This window comes from Bufo gargarizans, chromosome 1, assembly GCF_014858855.1.
Source record: "Bufo gargarizans isolate SCDJY-AF-19 chromosome 1, ASM1485885v1, whole genome shotgun sequence".
Taxonomy (NCBI): domain Eukaryota; kingdom Metazoa; phylum Chordata; class Amphibia; order Anura; family Bufonidae; genus Bufo; species Bufo gargarizans.
This window is the reverse complement of record NC_058080.1, coordinates 690,356,430-690,369,217: the sequence shown is the minus strand read 5'-3', so window position 1 is coordinate 690,369,217 and position 12,788 is coordinate 690,356,430. Positions and strand designations below refer to the sequence as shown.

The 12,788-nt window shown below is 41.0% G+C and overlaps 1 protein-coding gene across 1 annotated transcript in view; it reads left to right on the top strand.

The window, feature by feature from the left end:
• The window catches only part of HCN1 (hyperpolarization activated cyclic nucleotide gated potassium channel 1), a 456,888-nt gene that overhangs the window by 235,060 nt on the left and 209,040 nt on the right, over nucleotides 1-12,788 (top strand). Inside the window, exon 3 of the mRNA XM_044276220.1 lies at nucleotides 5,914-6,075. Coding sequence (XP_044132155.1) covers nucleotides 5,914-6,075 — 162 coding nt within the window. The remainder of the gene's footprint in view (nucleotides 1-5,913; nucleotides 6,076-12,788) is intronic.

Here is a 12,788-nt window from a genome sequence, read left to right as displayed (position 1 = left end):
CCACTTCCAGCCTGAGCCCAGCTGCCCAGAGCACTGATCCTGAGCCGCTGGAGTCTTCAGAACTGGAAGTATTTACAGTCATTCACTGTACTCTACCAGATGCGTGGATTTTTTGTGTGTGTGTTGTGGTGGAGGGTGTGATTGCATGCTAAGGTGTGGGAAGGCGGGATCCAGGGGGCCCAAGTAAATTTTTGCCCAGGGTCCAATCAATATTAAAGACGGCCCTGATTACACTTCAGGAATTTATGGAGTATTGCTCCTTCCGCTAGAGAGTGACAGGAGAGCGTCTGTGTCTTATCACATTGTCCTATCTGTGTTTATGGTGTTAGAGAGCCTTATGTGCATTTTTGCTGAGAGTTGCAGCCCCTTCCTAGGCCATTGTCATCATATCCGTCGGTCACATGGCCTAGGAGAAGCTCAGTCCCATTCAAGTGAATGGGTCTGAGCTGCAGTACCAATCACAGCCACCGTACAATGTATGGCGCTGTGCCTAGTTGAGAGGAGGCCACAGTGCGTACCAGAGCGCCACAGCCACCTCAAACAGCGGATCATCCGCAGTGTTTGACCTTCACCGATCTGATATGGATGGCAGGACAGGTCATCAATATCGTACTTCCAGAATGTCCCTTTAATCATTTGTATACAATTAGGGTCATTTATGAAACTGGTGTAAAGTAGAACTGGCTTAGTTGCCCATAGCAACCAATCAGATACCACCTTTCATTTTTCAAAGTTGCTGTGATAAATGAAAGGTGGAATCTGATTGGTTGCTATGGACAACTAAGCCAGTTCTACTTTACACCAGTTTGATAAATGACCCCAAATTGTCTCAATTCCCTAGGAGCTACAAATATAATAAAAAAAAAAAAAAAAAACCTTTGCACACTTGAGCAATGAAAGTAGTAATAAGGAACAAAAAAATTATAGTTAAAGGTTTCCATAAAAAATAATAAAAAAAAATCCATCCTCTCTCTTCTCCAGTACTGATCCCATGAAGCTTCTTGCTTCGATGACTTTAGTTGATTTACGGGCCGGTCATTTACATTTATGAATACATCACATTCAAGATGAAGCTTTAGCCATTCCAAATAAAAGGCGTCATAGGGAAGATTTAGCGGTGGCCGCCAGCCGAGGAATGCCCTTATCTTGGCGGGAATGTGCAGCATTTATCAACCTAAAAACATCTTCTGTTCTGCTGCAGATGAGAGGACATGTCCCTGTAGTGCATGTGACAGATGCCCGGTGTTCACACATTTCCTGTTTGTACGAGTAGATTCTTGGCTTAGGGCTAGATCTTCAGAGAATGATATAACTAGGACAACTATCTGTAAGGCCTCATGCTCGCGGCTGTTGGTCGGCCGTTCCGTGCATTGGGGACCGCAATTTGCAAATCACGGGCAACATCCTTGCGGATTCCGCAGACGGATCCAGACCCATTCAACTTGAATGGGTCTGTGATCCGTCCGCACAGCAAAAAAATAAAAAAATTGAACGTGTTCTATTTTTTTGCGGTGCGTAGGCACAGAGAGAAACCCCAACATTTGCGGGCCGCAATATGGGCACGGCCGTGTTCATGAGCCCAAAGGGTGCATTTACACAACCCTATTTCTGGTCTGCATCCCATCCACATTTTTGGCAGATTGCACGCTGACCCATTCATTTCTATGCAGACAGAACACAGATGTCATGTGCTGTCCGCATCTGTGCGGCCGTGTCGTAAACAATAGAACAAGAATAGGCATTTTTTCAATGGAGCACACAAAAAGTGACTGATGCACCCGGTCCGGATCTGTAATTTGCAGGTAGCAAATCGAATACGGTTGTGTGCATGCATCCTAACAAAAATAATATTATTATTGTATACTGCAAATGTCCATTGACATGCCTGTAAGTAATATTTGTATAATCAGGACATCTCATGTACTGCAGATCTTCACTTAGAAAATGATGAGAGTATTACATATCCATTAAAGGGGTTTTCCGGGAGTTCAGTATTGATGGCCTATCCTCAGGAGATGTCATCAATATCTGAATGGTGGGGGTCCGACTCCTGGCGTCTGCCGACCAGCTGTTTGAAGAGGCTGCGGTCTGCTTACAGTATAGCAAGCACAGCGCTGGTTCTTGTATAGTGGCAGTACTTGGTACTGCAGCCTAGGCCTTTTCACTTTAACCACTTTATTACCAGACCAATTTTTCAGTTTAAGCATTAGACCTATCTAACTGCAAATAGCTAATTCATTTCTGAGCCTACGTACATGTATTTGATATTATTTTTTTACGGGACACCTTAAATCTTTCTCTTGTGCCGTTAGAAAAATATATGTTTAAGGAAAAACTGAAAAAAAAATAAAAATTGATATTTTTCCTTTTTTGAAAAAATTCAAAGCTAAATATTTGTAAAACCATTGCCGTATGTTTGTCCTGTGAAAATTGATGCCGCTTGTGTAATTTATCTACTGGCTGGGCTCACTGCAAGACCTCAGCAGACTAGAGCGCAGTTTGGATTTTGGCGGTACAGCGCCAAAACATTACAAAATTCATTCAAAGTGACCTTTTTATGTTATATTTATCTTGGGGAAATTTGGACATTTTAAGCTGTTTTATTTAAAATAAAAAAATTCTAAAAATAAAAAAATAAAAAAATTCTAAATTAAAAAAATATCCATGTGTTTAGGTACAATAAAATGCTCACTATACTAAATCTATCTAAAATGGATACCTGTATTTGAAATAAAAAATGTGTACGTTTGTATATTCTACTCACGTATATTCTGTATATTCTACGCACACAAAGTCTGCGATACTTTGTGAAAACGATTTTTTTTTTTATATATTTGTTTTATGAACGAAAAAGGGGGGAAATGTGTTTTCGGCTGCTATACTAGTAAATATAACTATAACCTTTTTATTTTTTTATTTCACTTTGTATTATCTTTTATTCTTTTCATTCCTTTTTTATTACATTTTTTTACTTTTTATAAAAAAAAATGTATATGGAAAAAAGTGAATTAACCCCTTCCTTCCATAATCAGGGCAGGAAAGAGTTAATTCACAGACTGCAGGCTCACAGTTAATTTTACAGCCAGCGGGGAACGCTCTCACAACACGAAGAGCGTTCCCCTGCTGGCATTTTGACTTTACATTGCGATGGGCTGCTCTAGAACCCTGTTACAGCGATGCCACACAGGGAGACCACTTTGGCTGGTCCCTGAGATACTTACTGTGACCTCTGCTGTCTAATGACAGCACAGCCACAGAAATCTGCAGCGCCTCTAGGCACCACCAGGAACTTGTAATATAACCGGATAGTTGTGCAAGAAGTTAATGGGACTGAGCTGCAAAAAGGCCATGTGACTGATGAATGTGACATCACTGGAATAGGAAGAGGCCACGTCACTCACCGGACCGGGGAGTCGGACTTCCACCAATCAGATATTGGTGACCTGTCCTGAGGATAATTCCATAAACATTAAACTAACGGTGGAGAGGAATCTCTCACCTCATGAGACACACAGAGGCCTTTGTTCTGTGGAACCATGGATACTCAGTGTCCTACTCTATGGTGCTTGGTATAGGATTGTATTACAAGTTTATCCTCTCACAGAAGAAATGCTTCTTGCGGAAATACCTCTGTAATATTTCCTCTGCTGAAGCATGCTGCAACCTCCTAGAATCTGACAGAAAAATCGGAGGCATAAGGAGGTGCAGTATAACCCTATACACCTGTATTGGATCCACATTAGTGCTCTGTTCTACATAACTGTAATATGGCCACAGGCCTAAGACCTGACTTTAAAAAAAAATGTTCTCCAGCCCTGTCCTACCTTCTCCCAGCTCCTCAAGACATCTTCTTGTATTATTTACCCCGGGATAAAGAATCATGTCCTCATCTGAGACATTGGTGGCATATCACTAGGATATGCCACCAATGTCAGATAGGTGTGGGTCCTACCTCTGGGACCCACACCTATTTCCAGAACCAGCCCGCGAAAGTGAAGGAGAGGACTCTGTGCACGTGCAGCATGCTCTCCATTCATTTCTATGGAAGTTTTGAAAAAAGTGCTAGCTCTTTTCCAAAGTCATATAGGAATGAATGCACCACTCTTTTCAGCAAGGCCACCACTCCTTTCAGTTCTATAGGACTGCCAGAGATAGCCAAGCCAGCATTCGGCTATATTCTGCAGTCCCATAGAAATGAATGGAGGATGGCCGCACATGTGCGGCTGCTCTCTGCTCACTTTGGGAGTCCCGCACCTATCTGACATTGGTGGCAGATATGTGGTATGCCACCAGTGTCTCACATGATGACCCCTTTAGATTTTAACAAAAATCATTCCTGGAAAATCTGCCACGCAAGTTTGATTGATAGGGTCCAGCCATTGGCTGTCAGATTTTTTCAGAAATTGAGGGTTATCTATCATTTCGTCAGAATGTTCTATCATCGCTGTGCACGGGAAAACAGTATAATAGATCTGTGATCACATATGAACATATTATGATACAGCCATTTCAGTTCAGGGGAGCTTGGTCGGCCCAGAAGATCTGGCAGACTCATAGACCATTTTTCCCAGGCTGATCACATTCGTGTGAAGCAGCTCTTAACAGGATATCTGGTTGTAGATAGACATAAACCTCAAAGGGCCATTATGCAAGAGAAGTATGTAGACCTTTTATGAAACAGCTAGTTTGTTGAGAGTGAGGAGCCTGTCATAGGGCTCGTTCCTACCAAGTTATTTAATGGTATTTCAACTTCTCTTCCCAGTAGTAAACCACCAATAAAAACTTCCCTTTACATGCAATGGAGTAGACATTAGGAAACATTGGTGTTTTCTTGGCAAGATGGTGGTGGGCCCTTTTTCCTACTGCAACTACACAGGCTACATATAGTATGTCTGAGTGTGTTAGTCACAAGATTAGCACCAAATTGTCTACTGCTAGAACTTTAGAGCCCTCTTTTATTAGGGACCTATAAATGTTCAGTGCTTTCACTCACATGACTGCACACAGCACCAGTGTTGGACTGGCCCACCAGAGAACCAGAGGATCCTCCGGTGGGCCAGTCCAACACTCTGTGCAGTCACGTGAGTTCCTCCACACCAAACTTTTCAAACCACGGAAGACTTTTTAAAAGTCACAAAACATGGTGCACACAAATTTACTTTTCTTGACCTTGTCCAGTTTCAGAAAGTAGCACGAAAAGTGGTCAGGATTTCCTGGCAGTGGACTTCTGGCTGTAAGGCAGCACCTTTTAATAACTTTGGTGCAAGTAAATTTTGTTTAAGACTGGAGTATGAAATGCCAATCTTAAAATATAAATATGGACCCAATATAATTACGGTACCACAATATATGTTGGCTGGTAAGCGGAGAAGACACGGCCATGATGTGCGTGAAAACCATGTGGTCACACCACCCGCAGTGGGTTTCTAGTAATGCATTAAGAAATTGTTTATTTATTGGTAATGACTGTGTGTCTTTTGGAAACATTCGCTTGACATGCGAGTCTAGGAGATGTTTGACCCACATTACATAATAGGTTTTATGATGGAGCCCAGATATTTCATGGCTGTGTGTATAATATATTACAGTGAGACGGCTATCTTTTATTTCCTCCATTATATCTATTACATCCTTTCAGTTCTTATAGGAAACTTTCCAACAATAATGTACATTACTTGAGAGAGTTCAGAGTGAAATCATAACTGGAACATGGCCGATATCTACTAAATAAGTCACCAAAGTGCTTTAAGATACCCAGGGGCCTGATCTCAACAAGAGCTCTGAAATGTTTAGCTAGGACCATGTCATGCAAGAAGGAAAAGCCAACTACTAAAAGTTCTGTAAAGTTCTGCAAATTTTCATCATAACTTCCCACAGTATTCTTAACTAATCTTTTCATTTTCTCCTGTACAGATTTTCCACATGACGTATGACCTTGCCAGTGCCGTGGTCAGAATCTTTAACCTCATTGGCATGATGCTGCTTCTCTGCCACTGGGATGGCTGCTTACAATTTCTGGTCCCTCTTCTTCAGGAATTTCCAAGTGATTGCTGGGTGTCATTAAACAATATGGTTGTAAGTATTATTATTATTACGTTTCCACCTCCATCATTCCGTGCCAATATATTTATTGAAGGCAATGGACATCATTGTGGCATTTTTTATTATTATATGCATGTATTTTTGGTTGAATTTTTTTTTGCTGTACAGTTTTATTAAAAAAATTATGGATTATGCAGCTTCACCGTATATCACAGTACATTGCAGGCTGCAGGATGCTCTTCACAGCAAAATTTATCAGATCTCATCAGCCAACTCCTCATCTGCCAAATAAAAGTTGACCTCTGAGCTCTGTTTTTTTCTGAAGGGTTCCCTGTGTAGCTGCAATATTCTGGTATCCTACAGCCACCAGCAATATTGTGATGTTAAACACAATGCTAGTTAAATAATAGCTATAGACCTTTTCCAAATGTCATCTTTTCTAAATGCCCTAAAGGGGTTATCCAACATTGTATCAGACCTCACAGAGTGGCCGGTTCTACTGTGGGGTTCATACTTGCCTGGTTTCGCCATTGGGTTCGGTCTTCATCTTCCTCAGCCAGCTCTTCATTTCCCTGGTGCCCTGATATCAACATCCTGTTGACCAGGGTGCGCATGATTGCTGCAGCCAATCACTACCCATAGCGGTGACCTGCTCATCTTTCGTCACAACAAATGGTCACATATATATGATGAAGTGGAGAACCGCACTCAATTCAATGGACTCTGGTGCCAATCAAGGGCTGAAACCAGCCAACGTACATATAGTGAAATTGAGGCACACAGATTTTCAGTGTTGCAAGTAAATTATTTATTCAGTTTCACAATAGTTTCATTCAATTGCCCAATATTTATCTTCAAGGTACAAACAGAATATCTAGACCGGACGTTTCGGTCACATCAGACCTTCATCAGCGGTCACATTTTTTTAATCTGTTCTGGCGGGAAGAATAGATCATCCGAGCCCTGATGATCCATTCTTCCCGCCAGAACAGATAAAAAAATGTGACCGCTGATGAAGGTCTGATGTGACCGAAACGTCCGGTCTAGATATTCTGTTTGTACCTTGAAGATAAATATTGGGCAATTGAATGAAACTATTGTGAAACTGAATAAATAATTTACTTGCAACACTGAAAATCTGCGTGCCTCAATATCACTATATATAAACAAATGGTCACATGACGCAAGGGGAGCAAGTCACTGCTGCGGCCAGCAATTGGTTGCAGCAGTCACATTCCCCATGTTAGCATGATGTTGATATCAGCGCACTAGGGAGATGAAGAGCTGGGATAACCCCATCAAGTCTAACACAGCATAGAGATGTTACTTCTCTTTTTATGCCACCGCTTTACTGGAGTAAATTTGCAATTTACTTCATTATAAGTCTGACTCTGCCAATTAATACAATATGGGGGTCATTTATTAAGACTGGCATTTTAGACGCAGGTCTTAATATCCCCTATAGCTGGAGAGATATTTCTGTTTCTGTTAGTAAATGACCCCCTATGTATTTCTTTTCTCTGTAGCATTCAGGGTTTCTGAGCTATGTGGACTTTTGTCTATATTTAAATTAGGCAGTTGGAGCGCCAAGGGGTGGGCGGTAGAGCTTCAAGCACTGCTGCAGCTATGCTCCTAGTGCTCATTACACTCTCCCTATCCTTTAATTGACAGCGCTAGACATCACATCTAATGCAGTCTTCTGGTGCCTGCGCTGTTGTGCACAAACTTGGCGCCCGCGCTCTCCATGTGCTGCTGCTTGCCGATTCACAGTGTGCAGATGCCAATGACGTCATTCCACCTGGAAGTGGCTCCAGAGACAGAGGAGGACCGCTTCCGGGTGGAATAACATTGTCGCTGGCACTGACCAGAAGGAAACAGGGGCTCTGGGTAAATACTCCTCAAAATTTCTTTGTTATGGACACCTTTGGGAGCATTTTTTACTATTGCATTGTATCCTTTTTTTTTTTTTTGTCTTTATCAAAAATGTTCAACAGTTTTTCCTCTACAGCTTTCAGTTTCAGTGTATCTTTAGACCATTTATTTCTGCTTTACAGTGAATCCATCATGGAGCTGCTCTGTCGGCTTGATGTGTAGCCCTTATCTCTGAATCTCATAAACCCTTATTATAGCTATATTCTTATCACACAAATAAGAATATAACTTAAATGAGTGTATGAGTTCCCAGAAGTTCAGGCATAAGGGCTACAAATCAAGCTGGCAGAGCAGCTCTGTGACGGATTCAGTGTGAAGCAGAGAGCAAAAGACTGTACATGCACAGAAACTGAAAGCTGTAAAGGAAAAAATTAGAATTTTCTAATAATCATAAAAAAATAGATTTTTAGCCCATCATGAGTAAAATGCAATAAAAAAATTCCCCTTAAGCAAAATGGCTGATTTTCTCTCTCTCCCATATATATATTTCTGGAACCTTTCCCATGTAAATGCGCCTTATGTGATATAACTAAGCAGGGAATATTTATTTTTTTATGTTATTCTGATTTTTTAAGTGTTTGAGTTCTGATTAGTTTTAGGTAAAGATCAGAATCTCAGCTATTGTAGGCGTGAACGCAGGTATAGCTCGATTAAATCTGACAACACTCACTTTCTGATGGCTGCTTTTGTGCCAGGAAGACAAGTTTTGTTCACCGGCAGACTATTCAGAAGCTCTTGACAGATAATTATTTGTCTTCCGCAGGATTTGTCACTTCCATTTGTAAGTAAAAAGGATTTATTTTTTTACTTGTTCTGGCTCCTTCCTATGTAGGCAGTTTTAACATCTCTTAGGGTCCATTCACATGTCCGTAGTGTATTGCGGATCCACAAATTGCCGGCACCCCCATAGAACTGCCTATTCTTGTCCGCAATTGTGGATAAGAATAGAACATGATCTATTTTTTCTCGGGAGCCATGGACCGAAAGATCAGGGCCGCACTCTGGAAATGCGAATGCGGACAGCACACTGTGTACTGTCCGCATCTCTTCCAGCCCCATTGAGAATTAATGGGTCCGGATTCGTTCCGCAACGTTGCGGAACGGATTCGGACCCATTCTATGGACGTGTAAATGGACCCTTAGTCAAAATTTTGCTGTCAAAGTATCAGATATCAGAATATCTGTGCATCAGATATTCAGAAAACACAGTAAGTAAATGGCTAGGTGGAGGTGGTATGGACATTTTATGGTGTAAGGACTGACAATGCTGGGGAAGTCCTTGTCTGTGCACCTGTTTCAGCTGCACATGGGCCTATAAGCCAATGTAAATGGACTGCAGCATACAGTACATAGCAGCAGCGCTACTCATCCAGCTACTGTCCAGCTCCGTCCATCCTCCTCCTCTAGCAGATGATGGTCATGGCCATCAGCATCTCCTGTGCTTTCTGTGCTTACTCTCTATAATGGGGTCTGGCGGTGAGCTAGCCGCTACCCGGCAAATATTCTGGGATTCCTGGAGGGCATTGCTCAGGGGGAAAAAATATGCAACATATTCACGTTCTTATCCAAAAGTTGGAAAACTGCATCATTATTGTATACTTTTGTATGTCAGGTAGTGTGGTGAGTTGGTGCATTCCAATGTACATGTAGTCCACGTTGATCATGCGGGCACATAGATGCCGACCACAGTACCTAACGGCTGTGTTACAGTGACTGACCTTGCCATTGCCCCACCTCTCGCAATGCAATTGCAGGGTGCCGATGGTTGCTATTTCAAGGGTCTAATAGGCTGTCAGTGTAATACTAACAGGTACAGTGTCACAGAGGTATTGAGACATATGGACATTCCCGTGACAGGTAGCAGGAGATCTGTGAGACTGGCAACATGTGGTTTGAGCTGACATGTTTTCATTTTGGATCAAATGACGTTTGTGTTGTTTCTGCTGCTTGCCACACCTTCTTTCCCCAGGTGTGGCTATTGTGGTCATTTTACCTTCTCTATTTATTGTTTCTCCCACTATGCTATGCAGTTTATAGCTTCTGTTGGACTTGTGGTTAGCTTGTGTTTGGTTCTCGGCTGAGTTCCTGGTGCTACCAAAGCTTCATTGAAGATAAGCGTTTCCTTTACCTTTTGTATTTTGTTTATATATATATATATATATATATATATGTGTGTTGCTTTTCCCTGTTGTTTGTTATTAGGCCTGAGGGAGACTCCTGTTCCTCCTTACCTTTGGAGGAACAGGTAGACTCAGTCCTGACATTAGTTCCAGGGTCCTATAGAGTGAGATAGAATTCTAGGTATACAGTGTATGAACTTGCCTACCTTTGGGGCCTGTTCATACTGGTAGTCTGTCAGGACTGGATTAGGGTTTTCTCTAGGAGGAGTCTATCTTCCTTCCCTAGTTTCTAGGCCTTATTCCGGTATCTCCTTTCCCTCCTATGTTCGGTGTGGTGTTTTCCTCCCACATATGAGCGTGACATACAGTATAATACACAGCAATACAGGAGCATTGCTGTGTATTATACCAATCATCAGTCTATTAGAAGTTCAATACCCGTAAAAAACTAAAAGCATATGTAAAAAAATAAAATATTTAAAGGTGTTTGTTTTTTGAAACATGAAATTTGCATTTGCAGCAAATAAAAAGTACACAAAAATAATATAAACATCAATGCCCAAATTTTTTTTTTGCTCATCTGATTTTTTATATAAGGCAATCAAAAAATTTTTTGTACCCCTAAAATCTTATTCGGCAAAAGACAAAGTCTTAATCAGCTCCAAAAAATGAAAAAAAAGATAATATTTTATGCTGCACAGGGAACTGCGCAAAATTTTAAACACAAAGATCAGTGGTGGAAATGCCGGTGTCCATGATCAGAGACAACTTCCATCACAGACATTTAACCCTGCAAGTAGCATGGTCATTTAAACCTTTACATCTGAGAGGTCATTTGGAGGGAGGGGACTCCCTCCATTGCCCAATCATTCCCCGTCCTGTCCTCCCATGCAAGATGAGATCATGGGAGCTGCTCTGTTGCTTGTGTCAGGCCTGCCATAGTAAAGTCCCTATTAAGTCCTGCCTCAGGGCTTAATAGGAACATAGCACTTATGTGTATAAGCAAACTAATGATTGTAGGTTCAAGTCCACTAGGGATGCTAAAAATAAAGTTAAAAATGTTTTTAAAAAAAGTTTAAAAAAATATGAAAATTTCAAATCACCCTCTTTCCCCATTTTACCTAGAAAAATATAAAAATAAACATTTGTGAGGTTGCTATGTCTGAAAATTACTGATATATTAAAATATAAAAGTATCTTGTACAGGGTGCATCATAAGAGGAAAGATGTACATGGCCAAATCACACTTTACCTCCCCAAAAAATTTAATAAAAAGTGATCATGCATAACCTAAAATGGAATCAATAACAATTGCAGCTCTCCCAGCATAAAAATAGTATCTCTCACACAGGTAAAAAAAAAAGTGTGTCGGAAAATGGTGATACACAGATTTATTTATTTTTTAAAGTTTTTATTTTTTTTAAAGTATTAAAATGTAACAAAACTATTTAAATTTAGGATCAATGTACGGTAATTATACCCACGCATAGAATCAAGGTAACGTGTCAATTTTACTGCATAATGAATACCATAAACACAAAACCTTGAAAACTATATAGTACAGTTTAATTTTTTTTTTTCCAATTCCACACAATGAATAACTTTTTTCCTGCTTCCCACTATATCGTATGGAATGGTGCCTTTAGAAAGTACAAATTGCAAAAAACAGGCTATGTGAGTGGAAAAATATTTTAAAAAGTTATGGCTTTTAGAAGGTCGGGAAAAACAAAAATGGCGGCATCTAGAAGGGTTTTATAACCACACCTGCCTGCTATTGAAAAAGCCTTGAAACATGGCTTATCAGAAAAAAACTAGAGAAGCCCTTCTGTTTGTTTGGCTTTATGAGATGTTCAGATATTTGGAAAGTACTGATAATGATACAGGTTCCAACAGGTAGAAAGACTTTAGGTCTATGCTCCTGATTCTATCCAAGCTGTTAGATTAGCCTGGCAGAGCAATAGGAGCACTTCCCTAGGGGCCATCACAACCCGGTGTGTCCCTCAGAGGCTGCTTGTCTACATTTATTTTGACTGCATGATGCTTTATATACACCTGCTCAAATGCCCCCTTGGACCAGAGTGGGGCACTTCAGTAAATAGCGTCTCCCCTTAATTTTGCATTAACGGGATTTCCAGCCAGTCTGATGCATAATCAAGTAATTATATTAGAAGAACTCATGCAATGCTGGCTCATTAATGGATGCTTGCAAAAGCGGGAGTGAGATGAAAAATCCAGCTGGGATGCTATTTAGAGTAAACGTATACATTGGAAATGCAGATGTTATTCACAGTTATAGTAACTGAGGTGACTCATTGTTTGTTGTGGCACATTATAAGATTATAGTCTAAAAGAATTCCTGCTGTGGAAGAGACGCCGAAAAAGGCTGTATATAACAAGCTTGTTTATATGGTGCCAACATAATCCGCAGCACTGTACACAGACCCGGGCCTCATTGGGGCTTATATTATAATCTCACTGTCCCAGATACAGATGTAATACCTTTCATAGGAGGCCAAATAGAACGCAGAAGGTGTGGACCCACTGTGTCACTGAACGCATTTAGCTTTGGGCTACTCCTAAGAGCGTCATCTAAGTGGCTCCCCTGGTTTCCCCCCTTGTACAGGGAGCTGGTCTTTGCTGTAGGGGGACAACACACCAGGCCTTTACCCCATGTAGTAGTCTCTGTTCAGTGAC